This window comes from Mauremys reevesii, linkage group 1, assembly GCF_016161935.1.
Source record: "Mauremys reevesii isolate NIE-2019 linkage group 1, ASM1616193v1, whole genome shotgun sequence".
In the NCBI taxonomy this organism is placed as follows: Eukaryota; Metazoa; Chordata; order Testudines; family Geoemydidae; genus Mauremys; species Mauremys reevesii.
The window spans coordinates 8,989,463-9,009,477 of record NC_052623.1 but is presented as its reverse complement, the minus strand read 5'-3'; the positions used below and the strand labels follow the sequence as shown (position 1 = coordinate 9,009,477).

Genomic DNA, 20,015 nt, shown 5'->3' with positions numbered 1-20,015 from the left:
ATATGGAGGAGGGTATTCACAACTTCTCACCCCACAGTTAGAAATCACATAAACTGGGTTATATTATAAACCAGAAATAAGTTTATTAACTATAACAGTTGTATTTTAAGTAAACAAAGCAGGCAAGCTAAGCTCAATATACTTAAGAAACAGGTTACAAAATGTAAATTCTCCCCCTAAATGTTATTTTAGGGAGATTGCAAAGTTTTTGGTGGTTCAGAGTTCCAGTTATATTCCTTTTCAGACTGGACCCCTTTCCTTCCCCTCAGGTGGCTCATGCAGTCTTTCTTCTTGGGCAAACAGCCATAGAGGGGAGGAGTCAGGGCTTCCTTCCCACCCATAAATTTACAAAGGTGAGAATCCTTTGTCTCCCAGGGAGGTGGTAGAATCTCCATCCTTAAAGGTTTTTAAGGCCTGGCATTGACTCTGCAGTGGGGGGATCAAACAGCAGGATGTTTGAGCTGCCAAGAAGGCCACCTCCTTCCCAAAAGTTCTGCCCTCTCAGGAGTCTGTTTCCAGGCATACTGGCTCTGTACAGACTAGGGACTGGAGACCGGAAGGGAATGTCTCACAACAAGGTCCTATGCACAGCGGGCTGAAGTGAAGAGTTAAGTCTATCTTGATTGTAGCAGAGAAACCAGTCACTTTTTGAGCCTCTCACAGAGTGGGGAGGGGAGAACTTGCACTGCATGTAAGATTGCTCAGAGCTCCAGTATGAAACTGGAGAAAAGACCGTTGAGAGTTTTTGGCTTAAGTTTAGAGGCAAGAGTAACCAGAGTGATGTCGTGCTAGGCGTCTGCTATAGATCACCAGACCAGGAGGATGAGGTAGACGAGGCTTTCTTCAGACAACTAACAGAAGTTTCCAGATCACAGGCCCTGGTTCTCATGAGAGGCTTCAATCACCCTGACATCTGCTGGAAGAGCAATACAGCAATGCACAGGCAATCCAGGACGTTTTTGGAGAGCCTTTTGGACAATTTCCTGGTGTAAGGGCTGGAGGAACCAACTAAGTGTCTTGCTCCTTTTGACATGCTGCTCACAAACAGGGAGACCATCTACCCCTAGTGTCCCCTCCATGTTCCTGTGCCTAACCCTCCTTTTCCCCCCAGTACCCCTCATTGACCAAGTTCGAAACCAGATCCGCGTTGGAGGGCCTGAGCCTCTGGGGGTGGGGATGGTGGCCAAGAGCAGCCTCCAACCCATGTCCCTGCCCCCCAGAAAGCCCCGTTCAGAGATGATGGAGGGTCTCCGGTTCTCCACAGATGCCCACATGGCTCTTACACTGACCCATCTCTGGCTTCCGGCCTGGTCTGGATGCAGGACCTCAGTGTCTGAAGAGCTGCAGCTGGGCCATGGTAAGAGCCGCCAGGGGTTGGCAGCTTTGGGGAGCTGCAGACCCTCCATCTGCCCTAGGCAGGGAGGTGGGGGGGGCAGGGATATTGGCATGGGGCTTCTCTTCTTCCCCCCTTCCCCACAGATTCCCAGGGTTATGGGCTGCTTTTACCGGGCCTGGGCTCCAGCTTCTGGCATGGCTGGAGGCGTAACCTCAGAGTGAAGAGGAAGGGCAGGGGATCAGACCTGTGACAAAAGCAGATTGACCAATCCCGTCCACTCTCAAAAGTGGGAGGGTCATGGTCCCTTCTCTGCACCTCCCTCTCCCACCATCTGGAGCTCCGGCAAAAGTCTCCAGCCTGCGTGGCTGTGACACCGCAGATAAGATACCAGCTCTGGCAGTGGTACATGCCATCAGTCTCTAGGTGGCAGGACCCTTCTCCCCAGCATCTGCCCTCTCATCAGATTCATGTCCCTGCTTCTGAGTCTAGCCTTCAAAGCCTTCATGCACAGTATCATCTCCCTCTGCTGGGGCCTCTGCATGTGGGCTCCTCACCTTGCTCTTCCCAGCTGCTCTTTGTTCTCGGATGCCGTGTTACTTGTGCCATGGCTGGCATCCACTGTCCTGGCTCTGGCCCCACAATTCCCTGCTCTACTTTTCCTCTGGCTTTAAAAAAAAAAACCTACAAGGCATAGCAGGAGTTTGTCCACGCTAGCTACAACACTATGAGATGATAATCAAAGTCAAAAGCCCCTTACTGGTACTTGTATCCCGGTTGAGGACTGATAAATGTTTCAAACATTACATTAGCCCAAAAGAGCACACAATGTATGTAGTACAAAAACAACAATAAAATGATTATGGTATTTATTTCTAACAGCATTCAGTGTGCGTAGTCAAAGTCCATAGTTTGTCTTGAAAAGAAATGATGGCTCTGTGTTTGCCTGGCCTCATATTCAGGACAACCAGGTTGAGCAGTTTTAGGTTGAAGTTGTCAAACACATAGACGCCACTGGGGACAAAGACTTTATTGAACTTGGCTTGTTCGCTCTTTCATTGCTGTCCCTACCATTTAGTAACGCTGCAGTTGAAAGACTGTTTTCTCAGATGAACTTGACAAAAACATGTGTTTGACAACTTCAGCCCCAAACTGCTCAACTTGGTTGTCGTGAGTATGAGGCCAGTGAATCGTAGGCAAAACTCTCCACTGCTGCTCCAAATACCCAAGGTGTTCACAAACCAATAGCAAAAATGAGATATTAGCCATTCTAGCTTACGCAGGGCTGAGTGCAGTAGGAGGACTTAGGACTGCAAGCAATTCAGTCACCTAGATGTTTGGTGATAATCCCTGTTTCACCTTTTTCACAAACTCCAACATGAAATTTTGACACCTACTCTTCATGTCTTTGAAAACGGGAACGGCTAGTGTGTATTTTGAAAGGTCCAGCTGAAAGCGAATCAAAAATTGGCTGCACAAAGTGGTAAGTAATGTGACTCAAAAACAATATCAAGTTTAACACATCAGTCCAGTTCAAAAACACAGTGTCACACCTCTCACCAACAAGTTCTAGAAGAATGTTCTCAATTCCCACACTAAATTTTTCTCGCTTTATGTATGATTAAAAAATTCAGCATTGTAGCTTCTTTCTTTGTCTTTGGCTTTCTAACAGTCCGGTTCATCAGTGTAGCTTCAGTTTGTCGAACTGATCAAGAACTCTGTTCAGAGAGGGACTAACGCAAACTCACCCTACATCAGAAAAGTGAATATCGCCTGGTAGTCACAGAAAGGCTGATTGATAGGCTGAGTGTGTGAAAATGGAGCTGGCGGGTGAAAATGAAAGAGGTCAGGTGATGGTGAGAGAGAGGGAACTCAGCAACGGAGAGAACAGTGCTTAGTGATGGAGAGATAAGATGTTAGGTGTGAGGAGCTTCTCAGACTCTGAACTTCCACAATGTTGAGCTCAGCCAAACTGGGACAGAGCATCCTTGATTAATGAGGCGATATCCTTCCCCCTCTTGTCACACAGCTTTAAAGTCAGTGGCCCCCGGCAATAAACTTCTGCAGATGTATTTGCCCATTTTGTCACGAAGCTCTTTGGTTTTGGCCCCATAAATGATAGGGTTGAGCATGGGGGGGACAAGGAGATAGAAGGTAGCGAAGGTGACATGTACATGGGAAGCAATTCCTTGACCAAACCTCTGTGTCAGGTAGGAGAAGAGGCAGGGAATATAAGACATCAGCATCACACAGATGTGGGCTGTGCAGGTGTTGAGGGCTTTCTGGTGGGCTTTCTTGGAGGAGATTCTGAGGACATCCCTGATGATCAGACCATAGGACAGGGCAATGAGCATCAGGTCTAACCAGATGACTACAAGCGCTATCACCAAGCCATATGTCCTGTTGACTGTGATGTCCCCACACAACATCTTTGCCACAGCCATGTGCTCGCAGTACGTGTGGGGTATAATGCGGTTGGCACAGAATGGCAGCCTGCTGAGGAGCAGAGGAAGGGGCAGAATGAAAAGAACAGCTCTTGTCAAACCCACAAGCCCTAGCTTAGCTATTCGTGCATTGGTGAGGATGGTGGCGTATCTCAGAGGGTTACATATGGCAACATAGCGATCGAAGGCCATTGTAACAAGAATGGCTGACTGCATTACAGTTAGCATGTGAAGGAAGAACATCTGGGTGAGGCAGCCATCCACAGTAATGCCTTTCAAATTAAACCAAAATATACACAGTGCCTTTGGAATGACAGAGGTAGACATGCCGATATCTGTGAGTGCCAGCATGCAGAGCAGCAGGTACATCGGCTTGTGCAGGGTCTGCTCTTTGCCTACAACAAACAGAAGCATGAAATTTCCAAACAGGCTGAAAACGTAGAACATAGAGAAAGGGATGGAAATCCAGATGTGGGCAGCTTCCAGTCCAGGGATGCCCATTAGGATAAATGGTGAAGGATCAGAGTGGGTGAGGTTGAAAGCTGCCATGAGGTGACTGAAGCGTTGATCGGGCTCAGAAATACTCAAGGTGCCTCCTGAAGGGAGAGAAGCAGAGTGGGGGGGGGAGTTACATACATGATAACAAATAGTATGGTAAATATTTTATAGTTAATAATCTAGAACGGGGGTGAGCAGTGAGGTGGGGACATTTGCAGATGCCACCATATTATTTTGGTAATATTCAAGTAAAGAGAAGTCCTCAGAGGGAGGTATCTAAGCCAGATGAATGGGTGGCGTGATGGCAGAAGAACTTCAATGTAAATATCTGCAGCATGTCTGCTTTTTAGAGGGAAAAGCTTGAAGTCCTCGAATATTTTTCAAGATTCTAATTTAATTGTATAAATTCAGTACAAGACATGGTACACAGCTTTGTGAAACCGTACTCAAAACTAAGAAAAACATTGGGTCCAAGGGGAGTGTGATGGGGAATCATACAGAAAATACGCCATGAGATCAGTCAGTTTATGTTTCACCCTCCTCTAGACTCCTCTGGGTGGTACGGTGCACCCTTCTCACACAGGATATTGCAGAGCTGGAGGGATTCAGGGAAGGGCAATGAGAATGATCAAGGAGAGAGGTTGAAAAGACTAGGATTGTTACCTTACAAAGGAGATCTATTAGAGGGATATGAGAAAAGTCTATAAATTACTGACTGGTAGAGAGTTTTCAGGGGGATGACTGGTAGAGAGGAGATAAAGAATGTGTTCTCCCTGACTGACAACACAAGACTATCCATTTACAATACTTTCAGCTAAATAAATATTTTGGAAAGCCTATATGCCAATGTATTTCAGGGAACCAGCCAGTCTCTAACTGTCAGGCATTAGAATGACACTCTCGGGATGGTTAAGGCATCCCCCCATCAACCTACTGCTGGGTTTCTTATGCCTCCTACTGCAGCACCTGGGGCTGTCATTCTCAGACAGAGGACACTGGACTAGATTGGCCATAGGTCTGAACCACAATGCAGTTCATATGTTGGAAAGGAGCCAATTTTCCCAATGGACACAGAAATTATCCTGCTGGGCTACGACTTTGTACTCAAGAGAGTGGATATGAAGAGCACAGAGGTCTTTGTATTTAGGGCTACAGGCCTGCACCTCTGTTACTTCCCCTTTTTCTTTTGGTGTGACACGTTTTTACAGGCACTCAGCTTTGTCCGAGAGATGATGCTGGTCTCTATTGTGGAATCGCAATGACTCTGAACAAGATTTGGGAGAACGAAGGAATAATTAGCTAAACACGAGACTCCCAATATTATCATGTGGCCAAAATAGCTAATGCGATCCGCGGATGATAACTGGGGGAATCTCAAGTAGGAATAGAGATGTTCTTTTACCTCTGTATTTGGAGTTAGTGCATCTGCTGCTGACATCCTGTATCCATTCTTGGAATCCACAATTCAAGAAGGAGGGTTGAGAGACGAGCCACCAGAATAAGTGAAGAATTAAAACCTGCCTTATAGTGTTAGTAGGAGACTTGTTCACAGTCTCTAAATACCTACATGGGGAACAAATATTTAATGTGAGCTCTTCAGTCTACCCACCAACATGCATTCAAGGCCAGGAAAGGTCCCAGTACTGGCTTTGAACCAACAATCACAAAGGAAAATTCAATTTCAACAGCTCTGCCTGCCTCGCCATGTACAGGCCGCTCCCTGCTCCCACAGCACCCAGCGTTTGATCGCCTGTTCATGTACTCACTGCTCCCAGTCCCCACACGAACAAGTGCTGTCCACCTGTCCATATACCCCCTGCCTGCCCCCCAACCCCCAACGCTTCCCGCCTGTCTGTATACCCCTCCGCCTGCCCCACAACCCCCAACGCTGTCTGCCTTTCCCCCATCCCCAGAACCCACACTACTGCCACACAGTGATACCCCTCACCCAGGACCAAAAGCAGGTGTCAGACCCCACAGTGACAGCTCACAGCATAATCTCCACAGACTAGGTTAAACTCAGAGTCTGTCTGTGCCAGGGGAGAGGGGGAGATCAGCAAAAATTCAGGCTGTGCACTGAAGGAAAGAGGGACAGACCCGGCGGGAAGGACAGAGGACGTGGAGACTAAAAGTAGCCAGTGTGAGTAACTCTTTCTCAAAATGACATGAAGCTTTAACATATTGCAGCCCGCTAGAAACCCAGACACCCCTTCCGGAGGCTGCTTCTCCTTGTTGGCAATTGCTGACATTACCACGAGGCTGTAGAGGGGTTGCTCACAGGAGGAGGAATGGTCCGGATGGGGGAAGGTGTGAGAGACATTCTGCTACAGTATGGTAGAAATTACCTAACAGTCTAACACACTCACCCCACCCAAGGAGGCCTCAACGTGCCTCTTTGGTCTGTACATATGGCAGGATATCCACATATGCACGACGACACACTGTGCATTCTGGAACCTCCCTGGTGACATTTCCAACACCACCTGGTTATTTTTACTGCCTTTTGGTGATTCTCGTCCTTTCCAAAGATGCAGGGGCACAGAGAGAGCTGATCCCTCTGTCCCCTCAGAAAAAAACGTGTTATCCTGATTGTTCTGAACCTCTAAGCCTGTGAGTGTGAGATTTCAGCAACTCTCCTGTCAGTTCATCATTGGTCCAAATGAGCTCACCGGCCTTAGAGGCCATGGGATGACTCCAGTTGAAGTCACTGGAGGCTCATGGCCAGTGTAAATCAGGACATTTATTTAAGTCCCTACAAGTGGATTTAGGGTGAACTCCTGGCCGTGTTGAGAGTTTGCTGTTGATCTGAATAAGGATCAAGATTTCACCCTTAATGGTTATCTTTTGGCTACCAGCTGTGAAAATCATGAAAAATGGGGATTCCAAAACACATGGGCAACAATTTTGCTGTCAGGGAGGTCAGTGTCAATTTGGAGTGACCCACTGAAGGCAGAATGTGAGAATAGGATCTGGCCAGTGTGTGACTCATTCTTCTTGTGAACCCTCTGGTACCCAATGAGGAGGCTTTGGTTGAATTTTCTAAAAGGGCAGTGAAGTTCCTGAACTGGAAAACATGAGTGAACCAGAGGAAAAATGACACAGCCCATAAAAGGAAGCTGCTGAGACAGATAGAAGGACACAGTAAGAGACAAGGAACTGATCTGAAAAACAAATATTTGTCTAAACTATCTCCAATACGTTTGTATTTCCCATTGTAAATCTCTTGAACTGTTTAGCTTTTTACTACTAAATACTAAACAGTTCAAGTCACCACTTTGGTGAATTCCTGCCTAGATGGTTCTTAACTTGAATCCTGGAACCCTTCCTGAGCCCTCGGCACTAACTTTAATGCAGAAACAGGCACCTCACCAAAATCCACCCAGCAGAGAGAAGAAATCTCCTTACTATGGCAGGAAGGCGGAGCTCTGAGAATCAGTGTATGAATCACACTCAGTGTGCTGGACAGGAACCTTTATGGTTCCCCTGTACAGTCCCTGTGAACAATCTGGTTGACCAGGACTCCCAGACAATTCCCTCGGCTCCATGAGCAGTGGGAAGAGCAGAAAATAGACCCTGAAGAACTACAGCTTGAGAGTCTCACACGGGACAGAAGAAAATATTCACTGATAACAGGAGCTCAGGTTGTCAGGGGAAACTGAGTCCTGCAGACTATGCAATCTAGCAATTGACAATAGGTTTCTTTTTGTGTGTAGTGTACTGCCATCTGCGCTATGTGTGGGAATGCTGCCACCATACACGGGACCAAAAACCATTTTCAATTGATCGTAGCAGCATACCACTGCATACTGCCCAGGCAGTTGTAATATACAGTGCATTAGCCTCTGAAAAGTCAGTGCCACTCTGTGAAGGCCCAGTGAAGTGGTCCTTAATTGATGCAAACCGAAGGGTGTGGAAAAGGTTTTCTTCTTCCAGGCTTCTGGTATCAAAGCTATTTGCCAGTATCCCTTTGTTTAGTCTAAAGTGGATATCTATATGGAAGCTCACAACTATTCTAATATTTCATCTACTCTCTGCATTGGATAAACATCAGATTTCGATACTTTGTTGATCTTTCAGAAATCGATGTAGAAACAGGTTGCGCTATCCTGGGTTAGAACTAACACAATGGGAATTCTCCACTCACTGTGTGATTCCTTCACTCGTTCCAGGGCCAAAACGACCTGGAGTTCATCTCACATGATATCCCACATTTTACAAGAGAACAGCCAGGGAGTTTCCCTGATCTGATGCATTGGGGTTATTTCACTATGGTGGTATTTTAGGTAGGTGTGCCCTGTTGTGTTGCACTCCATATTCTTTATTGAAATATGCTTATGAATATGAATATGACAAAACTGGAATATGCTTTATGCAAAATACATCATGTAAGGTATCATTGAAAAAGTTATCATCTGCTGAATGTGTTCTTCCTATTTGTATGCATTAATCATTCTTATATTTGAAGTTAGAAATATGAAGTATAAATCTAAGGTCCTATTGTAATTATGCTAAGTGAGGGCCATTAAGGAACTTGATGATTCTTATGCAAGAAACAATTGGCTATGCATGGATTTGTTTTCCTGTAAGTCTGTGGGATCCCTGTGAGGAGGAGAGGCATTGGGGATCCCTGTGCAGACATGTGTCTGTGTCGCCTGATGCTGGAATCCATCTTGGATTTTATATTTTTTCACAAGGTGGGGGGAAAGTTTAAACAAAGAGACAAAGTTTCCCGCCTTTGGGGCAAGTCCATATAAGGGCGTGAAGCAGGACAAAGAGGGAGTCAGTGAGGATACCCCGCTTACCAGTTTCTTAGTGTATTAAGCTTGGCTTTGCATGTTTGTTTATTTTGCTTAGTAACTTACTTTGTTCTGTCTGTTACCGCTTATGATTACTTAAATCCTATCTTTTATACGTAATAAAATCACTTCTGTTTATTAATAAACCCAGGGCAAGTAATTGTTACATGGTGGGGAGCAAACAGTCTGTGTATATCTCTCTTTACTTCGAGAAAGAGGGCAAACAATATGAACTTATACTTTATAAAACTTTATACAGTGTAAGATGGATTTATCTGGGGGTCAGGTCCCATTGGGGCTACGTAGTTGGGTGCTGAGGCAAGTCCCTTTTAACTGAGCCTTCCCCCCTATCTCTGTGTCTGTGCTGGAGGAGGCCTGGAGGGTCTGGCTCAGCAAGACAGAGGCAAGGGGTGCCCAGGCTGGCAGAGAGGTTAGGCTCAGTGGTATCTCAGCATATCAAGTGTCAGTCCCAAAGGTGTCCCCCCCAGGGAACCCATCACAGTGGTGTAGTTGACAGGATATGTGCCCAGCTGATTGCTTTGAGAAACTAGTAGTGATTTAAAGTGAGTTTTAAGTGTGGTGTCTGGAGAACAGACCGAGTGGTTACTGGTTGGTAACCGGTGGCCCCAGACTTTGACAAACCTTTCCTAGTAACCACAGATGCATCTGAGTGTGGTGCGCGAGCAGTCTTAATGCAGGAAGGACAGGATCAAGAATTCCATCCTGTCGTGTTTCTCCGCAAAACACTGTCTAAGAGGGAAGCCACTGGTCAATCACAAAAAAGAAATGTTAGGCCATTGTGTACGCTCTGAAAATGCTAGCTGCTCCAGGAAGCAGTTGTGAGGGGTTTGGTCGCAGAGACACCCTTGGGACTGTCACCTGACATGCTGGAATTACCTCTGAGCCCATTTTCCCTGCCAGCTTGGGACTTCCAGAACCCTACCTTTTTCAGCCAGACACACCAGCCTCCTGCAACACAGGTCTGGTCCATGCCCCCAAGCTGCACATTTTAACCAAACACTGCTCAGCAGGTCACCTATCTCCAGCACCCGACACCCAGCTCCCAATGGGATCCAAACCCCAAATAAATCTGTTTTACTCTGTATAAAGCTTATACAGGGTTAATTCATAAATTGTTCAGCCGCTATAACACTGGTAGAGAGCTATGCACAGCTGTTTGCTCCCCCCAGGTATTAATCACTTACTCTGGTGATTAATTAACAAACAAAAGTGATTTTATTAAATATAAAAAGTAGGACTTAAGTGGTTCCAAGTAATAACAGACAGAACAAAGTGTATTACCAAGCAAAATAAAATAAAACATGCAATCCTAAGCCTAATACAATAAGAAAATAAATGCAGGTAAATCTCACCTTCAGAGATGTTCCAAGCCTATTTTACAGACTAGATTTCCTCCTAGGCTGGGTCCAACAATCACTCACACCCCTGTATTTACTGTCCTTTGTTCCAGTTTTGTTCAGGTAACTCTTTGGGGTGGAGAAGGTATCTTTTGTGCCAGCTGAAGACAAAATGGAGAGGTTTGCCAGGGCTTTATATAGTCTCTCTCTTGTGGATGGAAACCCCTCTCTCCCCCTGTGTAGAATCACAGCTACAAGATGGAGTTTTGGAGTCAGATGGGCAAGACACATGTCCATGCATGACTCCGTTCTCTACAGGAATGTTCCCAGAAAAGATCAGATGTGGATTGGCATCTATCACGGCCCATTGTTGGCCAAGTACGTCCATTTGCTTGAATAACCCTTTCACACTATGTTGACCAAATCTGCCATAGGTGCTTTCTACAGCAAACACTTTAAATACAAGCATAGAGCCAATGCTCATAACTTCAGATATAAAAATGATACACGCAGATTAATAGGATAAATACATGCAGTAGAACATAACCTTTGCAAAGATATGTTACATGGCATATCTAGCAAAAACCAAATTCCAGTTATGTCTTATTTATGCATATTTATGCATATTTCTATAAAGCATTATGGGTTGCAATGTCACTGAGGCTTTGGAGCAAATTGAGAAATTAAACAGTAATAAGTCACCAGAGACAGATGGAATTTACCCAGGAGTTCTGAAGGAACACAAATATCAAACTGCAGAACTACTAACCATGGTATGTAACCTATCACTTAAATCAGCCTCTGTACCAGATGACTGGCAGAGAGCTAATGTGATACTGATTTAAAAAAAGGCTCCAGAGGTGATTCTGGTACATGTAGGCAAGGGTGATCCAGTGAATATAATGTACTTGGACTTTCAGAAATCCTCTGACAAGGTCCCTCACCAAAGGCTCTTAAGCAAAGTAAGCAGTCATGGGATAAGAGGGAAGGTCCTCTCATGGATCGGTAACTGGTTAAAAGATAAGAAACAAAGAGTAGGTATAAATGGACAGTTTTCAGAATGGAGAGAGGTAAATAGTGGTGTCCCACAGGGGTCTGTACTGGGACCAGTCCTATTCAACGTACTCATAAATGATCTGGAAAAAGAGGTAATCAGTGAGGTTGCAAAATTTCCAGTCAGGACAAAATTACTCCAGATAGTTAAGTCCCAAGCAGGTTACAAAGGGATCTCACAAAGTGGGCAATAAAATGGCAGATGAAAGTCAGTGTTGACAAATTAAAAGAAATGAACATTGGAAAACATAATTCCAGCTATACATACAAAATGATGGGGTATAAATTAGCTTTTACCGATCAAGAAAGAGATTTTGGAGTCACTACCAATAGTTCTTTGAAAACATCCTCTCAATGTGCTGCAGCAGTCAAAAACCAAACACACAAAAACCGAAAAACTAACAGAATGTTAGGAACTATAAGGAAAGGGATAGATAATAAGACAGAAAATATCATATTGCCTCTATATTAATCCATTGTATGGCCACATCTTGAATACCATATGCAGTTCTGGTTGCCACATCTCAAAAAAAAGGGATTGGAAAAGGTACAGAGACGGGAAACAAAAATGATGATGGGTATGGAACAGATTCCATATGAGGGGAGATTTAAAAGACTGGGACTGTTCAGCTTGGAAAGGAGGGATATGGTAGAGGCCTATAAAATCATGAGTGGTGTGGAGAAAGTGAATCAGGAAGTGTTATTTACCCCTTCATAAGAACCAGGTGTCACCCAATGAAGTTAATAGGCAGCAGCTTTTAAAAGAAATAAAAGGAAGTATTTCTTCACGCAGTGTGCAGCCAGCCTGTGGAACTCATTGCCAGGTGATGTTGTGACAGCCAAAAGTATAACTGATCCAAAAAAGAACTGGATAAATTCATGGAGGATAGGTCCATCAGTGGCTAGTAGCCAAGATGGTCAGAGATGAAGCCCCATGCTCTGGGTGTCTCTAAAACTCTGCCAGAAGCTGGGAGCAGATGGCATGGGATGGATAACTTGATAATTGCCCTGTTCTATTCATTCCCTCTGAAGCATCTGCATTGTCCACTGTCAGAAGACAGGACACTGGGCTAGATGGACCATTGGTCTGATCAAATATGGACGTTCTTTTGTTCTTCAGTTGCTCCACTGATGGATCATCTGCTGCAGACAAGCCTTCTCCAGGGGATCGCTCTGCTATAGAGCTGGTATAGCTACCCCAGCAGACATCCAGGAGCTGCTCAGTATGGGAGGCTGATGCTGCCACCTAGGGGTGTGATCCTGTAGCACGAAGGACAGAGGCTCATTGAACTAGAGCTGGGCTGAAAAACAGATAGTCCCCTGCCACCCGCCGCCCCTGAAACATTTTGACACAAACTAAAATGTTTACTCTCAATCCATTTTGGGGGGGGTGAGTTTTCAAAGATCATTTTTCTCTGAAATATCAGTTGCATTGATGCTGCCCAGCTGCAGCTGCCAGGATCCCTAAGAGAAACTGGAGGATTTTTATCTGCTTCTTCCTCGTAACATAAATGAAGGTTGCACTGACGGAGTCTTTGGCTACACTCTGGGAATGGAAAGGTCTCTGTGCAGCCCCCGCCACCCTGTACAAGGCCCCTTCAGCAGATCTCGCGGTCAGTGGCTATTGTGACAGGCCCTGGTAGCAAACCTCTGATGAACCTGTGCTAGCAGGGAGCTGGAGAGTGTCCTAGAGCAGTTGTGGAGGCATAGAGATTGCATGTGGATGAGGCTACATACCAATGGATCATTGAGATCTGTGCATAACTTTGGGAATCCCTGGATCTTGTGGCTCTTTGTGTATTTCTCAGGGAGAATTGTAGGACTGCAAGGGACCTTGAGAGAATATCTAGGCCAGTCTCCTGTGCTCACGGCAGGACTAAATATTATCTAGACCATCCCTTGCAGGTATTTCTCTAACCTGCTCTTAAAAATCTCCAATGATGGAGATTCCACAACCTCCCTGTGCAATTTATTCCAGTGCTTAACTGACCTGACAGCTAGGAAGTTTTTCCCCTACTGGGTTAGAGCTGGTGCACACTAAACCAAGCAGCGAAGGTTCCCTGATGGCCAAGTGGCCCCCAAGGGAATGTGCAGACATGCTTCATAAAGACAGTTGCCTCCCTGTCTGAACAGATACTGCCTGCTGCCCATGCAAACTCTCCAATGACTCCTTGTCCTTTAGGATGAAGATCTCTGGTATCAGCGGCTCCCCTTCTAGCAGGAATTGGGTATGTTGGCAGGTTTCACTATCTTTAAAATGCAAAGTGAAGAGGGAAAGGCTGCAAGCTGTTTCCATTTGCAGATGCTCTGTGCTGCTGCAGAGGACTCAGCTGTGCTGTCCCAGGTAGCTTGGGAACCCCTCCCCTACATCTGCCCATTCTCCACAGGGGGCTGTTCAAGCTACACAGAAATCTCACACTGGAAGCAAGCTTGGAGTGTTAAAACCCCGATGCCCTGTGTCAGGATTTCTGAATGGGTCCCATTTCTAGAGGTGTCGTGTCCCCTGGGCCCGATCCTGTCAGGGGCTGAGCCAGAGGAGACCCCACAGAATGTCAGTGACTTGTTCCCAAATCGCCTCAGGTTTATTTGCTCCTGGAAATTTTATCAATAAATTAATTTTCAAGGGTTTTATTCTCTGGCTCGATTGTGAAGGCAGGAATTCAGAGCTGCGTTGCTCTGTGGTAACAGGTCTGATAGGGTTTATTTCTGTTTCCTGACTGGCTGACAGCTCCAGCTTTTCTGCCCTGTAGAGACCCCTCAGAGTTACGGGGCAGGTGGCATCGCTGCCCCCTGTCTGGTCTCCGAGTGCCACATGTCAGGCCTCTTGGGGGGTGGAATCTCACCATTCTCCAACCCTCAGACTGGCCCCTGGGCTACAGCACATTGGGTGGAGTTTGCTTGCCCAGCAGGTCCGAGTGCGTTTGGCACCTGTGGTTCTTGCCTTTGGTAGCCTATGAGTAGTGCTGAGTGAGTGGCCAGCCAGCCTCTTTGAACCAAAATACTGTTGAATCTGAAGAGTAGGAACAACAGGCTTGACTCCAAGCCCTCCCTCTCTGGTGGGGACCCAGGCAGGCCAAGGGCCTTGAGTCTTCCCCAGCAGTGTCTGTGCCTGTCAGTCTGAAGAGCTTCTCAGCAACAGCTGCCCCAGCTCTGGACAGGCTCCCAGCGCTGGCAAAACAAGCTGTGTAACGTGGCTGGAGCCCAGAAATAGGCTCTTCCCAGCTTGTAGCTCCGGTCTTGTCTCTCAACCTCCCTGACATGCCTCCTACTGAGTGAAGGCTTTTGTTGATCTGTGGCTTCCCTTCCTGCTTGTTTTCCAGCAGGCTGCTGTTAACCTAAGAAGAACCGTACTGGTTTCACCCAATGTAGCCATAACATCAACATTCCAATAGTTATCCCAATATAACTCTACAGCAAACAGCCCAAGAACTGAGTTTACCACACACATTCACTATGGCAGCTCAGCTCCATGTCTGTCCCAGTGCCATTCCCAGGTACTACTGTTTTTATGAATACCAGGCATTGGCAGTCAGAGAGCAGTAGACGACTTTAAGGTGGGAAATGATGTTCCACATGCATTTGGCTTTGAAATCTACTTCCTGCAAACCCTCATCGTGGCTGAATAACAGATGCTGGAGTTACTATGTACCAGACCAGTGATTTTCAACCTGTGGTCCGTGGACCACTGGGGGTCTGCAGACTATGTCTAACATTTCGAAAAGTATTCACACCCCCATTTGAAATTTATTAGGGCTCCGCAAATGAGAAAAAAACTTTTCAAAACCACTATACTAGAGAGTGAGAGCCCAGGGAATGAAAATTTTCTGTATTGATCCCAATGCCTGTTACCTCTCCGCATACAAGCTGTAGACTGACAGCACAGAACCTGAGGAGAACCAGTCAGCTGTTAACCCAGGGACAGAGCAGCTCCTAGACTTTTGTTTGCTGACAAGTGACTGAATGTGGGCTGAGACACTGTGATCTTATCAGGTTCTGAAGAAATCCAGATGACAGATGCTATATTGTAAGTCCGCACTCTAACCTGAGAAATCACCTCTGAAAGAAAATCAGAGGGGAAAGAATGGGTTGACATGTGTGTACTAAAGAATAGATGTGTAAATGTTATGACTTTTGCTTTAGAAAGTATTTCAGAAGTGCTCCACATACTGTTTGCAATGGGTGTGTGATGTTAACTCTTTGTTCAGTGAACAGTTGTATGATACTGTCTCCTGGTAACTGACCAGAAGTTGTTTCTAACACTTACATCCAATATTCATAACTTAGAATACAACAATGACAAATACATACAAATAGGATGAATATATTCAGTAGATCATAACCTTTACATATATATATTCCATTTATGTCATATATACATTCATAACCATATTTCAATAAAGCCTTATGCAGTGCACCATCAAAAATATTTTTTAAAACTCTTAGAAGAGCTCTAAACTTTCCTAACTGACACACAAAATATGTCTAACTAGTGGGTGTCAGGGGGAAACATTCCCTGGGGGCAGGTTATCTCATAGCTGCGCATTGCAGGAGTTCTTTCACCTTCATCTGAAGCATCTGGACCTGGCCATTGGATACTGGGCTAGATGGACTGCAGATCTGATCCACTCTGGCAGTGCCCATCTTCCTACTGGTGGTGTAAATCCAAGACTATGTTTTTCCTGATCTTCCTTAAGCTCATGGGAGTCTCTAGACTTGCACTGGGAGCAGAAAGTTATCTTGTGAATAGTGCTGTTGATTAATTACAGTTAACTCATGCAATTAAATAACAAAAAATTAATTGTTATTAATAGCAGTTTTAATCACACTGTTAAACAATAGAATACCAACTGAAATATATTCAATATTTGTGGGTGTTTTTCTACATTTTCAAATACATTGATTTCAATTACAACTCAGAATACAATGTATACAGTCTTCACTTTATATTATTTTTCTTTGTACTGTAAATATTTCACTGTAAAAATTATAAACAAAAGAAATGGTATTTTTCAATTCACTGCATACGAGTGCTGTAATGTAATGACTTTATCATGAAAGTGCAATTTACAAATGTAGATTTTTTTGTTACATAACTGCACTCAAAAACAAAACAATGTAAAACTTTAGAGCCTACAAGTCCACTCAGTCCTTCTTGTTCAGGCAATCGCTAAGACAAACAATTTTGTTTACATTTACAGGAGATATTGCTGCCTGCTTCTCATTTACAATGTCACCTGAGAGTCAGAACAGGTGTTCGCATGGCACTTTGTAGCTGGCATTGTAAGATATTTACATGCCAGATATGCTAAACATTTGTATACACCTTCATCCTTTGGCCACAATTACAAAGGACATGCGTCCATGCTGATGGCGTTCATTAAAAAAATGTGTTAATTACATTTTTGACTTAACTGCTTGGGGGAGAAGAGTATGTCTCCTGCTCTGTTTTTCCCACATTCTGCTATATATTTCATGTTATAGCAATTTCACTGCAGATTTGACAAAATGCAAAGAAGGTATCAAAGTGAGCTTTCTAAGGATAGCTTCAGAACTCAACCCAAGGTTTAAGAATCTTCTTTTGGAAGAAGTGCCTTCCAAAATCTGAGATGGACGAGGCGTGGAGCATGTTTTCAAAAGTCTTAAAAGAGCAAAACTCAGATGCAGAAACTACAAAACCCAGACCACCAAAAAAAGAAAATCAACCTTCTGCTGGTGGCATCTGATTCAGATGATGAAAATGAACATATGTCGGTCTGCACTGCTTTGGATCATTATCGAGCGGAATCCATCATCAGCATGGACACATGTCCTCTGGAATGGGGGTTAAATCATGAAGGGCTATATGAATTTTTAGCGAATCTGGCACGAAAATATCTTGCAACACCAGCTACAAGAGTGCCATGTGAACTCCTGTTCTCACTTTCAGGTGACATTGTAAATAAGAAGTGGTCAGCAATATCTCCTGCAAATGTCAACAAACTTTTCTGTCTGAGCGATTGTCTGAACAAGAAGTAGGACTGAGTGGACTTGTAGGCTCTAAAGTTTTACTGTGTTTTATTTTTGAAGGTGGTTATTTTTGTACACTATTTTACATGTGTAAGTTCAGTTTTCATGATAAAGAGATTGCATTACAGTACTTGTATGAGGTGAATTGAAAAATACTATTTATTTTGTTTCTTACAGCATACATATTTGTAATAAAAAATAAAGTGAGCACTTTAGACTTTGTGTTCTGTGTTGTAATTGAAATCAATATATTTGAAAATGTAGAAAACATCAAAATTATTTAAATAAATGGTATTCTATTATTTTTTAACAGTTCGATTAATCACACTATTAATTGTGATTATTTTTTTAATTGCTTGACAGCCCTACTTATTAAATATCATCTACTCTCCTGTTCCTTTTCCCTTTAGGAAGGAAAGCTCAAAACTCCTTGGACCTGCCCAGTACATTATGTCAGCTGTCAATGACACCGAACTCAAATCTGCAGTGTTCCTTCTCACCGGGATACCTGGGCAGGACCGCGTCCATCCCTGGATCTCTGTCCCCTTCTGCTTAATGTATCTTATTTCCATAGTAGGAAATTCAATCATTCTCTTCATTATAAAAACAGATCCAAGCCTCCATGAGCCCATGTACATTTTCCTTTCCATGTTGGCCGTCACTGACCTTGGCTTATCGATATCCACCATGCCGACGATACTGGGTATATTCTTATTTAACTCTAGAGAGATCAGCCTCGGTGCCTGTTTTGCCCAGCTGTTCTTCATCCACTTGTTTTCATTCACTGAATCCTCTGTGCTGTTGTTAATGGCCTATGACCGCTTCATCGCGATCTGTAACCCATTGAGATATGCTTCCATCTTAACCCCACCGAGAATAGCCAAGATGGGACTGGTGTTTGTGCTAAGAGGGGTGGCCGTAATATTCCCACTCCCCTTTCTCCTGAAACACTACCAATACTGTCAAGTCAGTGTCCTCTCCCATTCCTACTGCATAAACCAGGAGGTCATGAAGATGGCCTGTTCGGATATCAGAGCCAACTACATCTATGGCTTTTTTGTTACAATCTCCACAGTGGGGTTGGACTCGCTGCTCATCCTCCTCTCTTATGTGATGATCCTCAAAACAGTGCTGAGCATCGCGTCTCACACAGAGTGCCTCAGGGCCCTGAGCACCTGTATCTCCCACATCTGTGCTTTCCTGCTCTTCTACACGCCAGTGATCGGCTTGTCTGTCATACACAGATTTGGGAAGAGCTCTTCTCCCTTGCTTCCGATTCTCATTGGCTACATTTACCTGGTGATCTCACCCGTGATGAACCCAATCGTGTACAGTGTGAAAAGCAAACACCTTCGTGCAAGGATAATGAGGGTGTTTGTCAAGTGAAGGGTCAGCTCATCACCCGGATCCAGTGCTGGTGACATGGGAGATGAAAAACGTGAGCCAGCTATTACATCCTGGACCCTTACATCCGAGACAACTTGAGCTACTGATCTCCACTGTGTAGAGAAAGGTTCTCATGGACTCTAAGGCCTGGAGCAATGGGAGAGGGGCTGGTGAGGAAGGACTGTGAACTGGGGGAAGGAGATGAAGGGTGGCAGAGACTGTGTTAAAGAAAAGGCTGAATATATGTGACTCCACAAAGGGGTCTGTTGCTTTAAGTATCCCAGACTGAGAGTAAGTCATTGCAAGGACCTTAGAGGGAAGGGCAGGGTGGCTTCAGGGCTACCTCAGGCCACAAGGGGGCACTCTGGGGCAATCTCCATTGGCAGTGACTTGGCCAGAGTGCGCTGTGCTCTTGGAAGCCTGTCTAACTTAGCCTGTAGTGATATGTGAGATAGACAAGTATAGACGTGTGACAGCTGCCTGATATTATAAAACCACTTTCTCTAGTGCTTTGTGCTGTTTGCTAATAAACCTACTAGTTTTAAGGAGGCTGGTGTGACTTTATGGCTCTGGTCACAAGCACCCAAAGGGAAGAGACGGAGGTGTCCAGTCGGCCCTGCTTGGTGATAAGCGTTTAGCATGGTTTTGTTCCCAGCTCGAAGAGTGGGACAATTGTGAGACTCCCCCCAAGGCAGGAAAGGACCTGGTTTAGAGCATAAAGAGACCATATATCCTGGTTTTATTGTGACAATCCCAATTCTTCTTGGCCAGCGTCTATCCTTGTTGAGTGTCTATCAGCATTCAGAGGAATAACTTGTTCAAGTTGCATCCAAGATAACGATCCACTCAAGACGATGATTCACAGAGTCATAGAATTTAAGGCCAGAAGGAGCCATTAGAGCATCTAGTCCAGAGGTCCAAACTGGGGGAGAGCCCACCTGGGGGCGGGGAGCGGAATGTATACGGGTTGTGGGGACACAACTAGCCCAGATGATTTCTCCAGGCAGATCCAGTCCCCAGATTGCACTGGGTGTTTGACTCTAGACGGTGCTGTGCATTTTGATGGATTTCTGTTAAGCTTGCAGAGCATTTGCAATGACATCACCGTCTGTACGTGGATCTGTTTGCTATGGCGCAGTGT

General features: G+C 44.9%; 2 protein-coding genes across 2 annotated transcripts; one reads left to right on the top strand and one right to left on the bottom strand.

The window, feature by feature from the left end:
• Positions 1–3,354: 3,354 nt before the first annotated feature.
• LOC120399192 (olfactory receptor 52D1-like) lies at positions 3,355–4,326 on the bottom strand. Its single transcript, XM_039527238.1, has one exon. The coding sequence runs from the start codon at positions 4,324–4,326 to the stop codon at positions 3,355–3,357; it is 972 nt and encodes a 323-aa protein (XP_039383172.1).
• Positions 4,327–17,938: 13,612 nt separating this feature from the next.
• On the top strand, positions 17,939–18,874 carry LOC120390336 (olfactory receptor 51G2-like). Its single transcript, XM_039512927.1, has one exon. The coding sequence runs from the start codon at positions 17,939–17,941 to the stop codon at positions 18,872–18,874; it is 936 nt and encodes a 311-aa protein (XP_039368861.1).
• Positions 18,875–20,015: the final 1,141 nt, after the last annotated feature.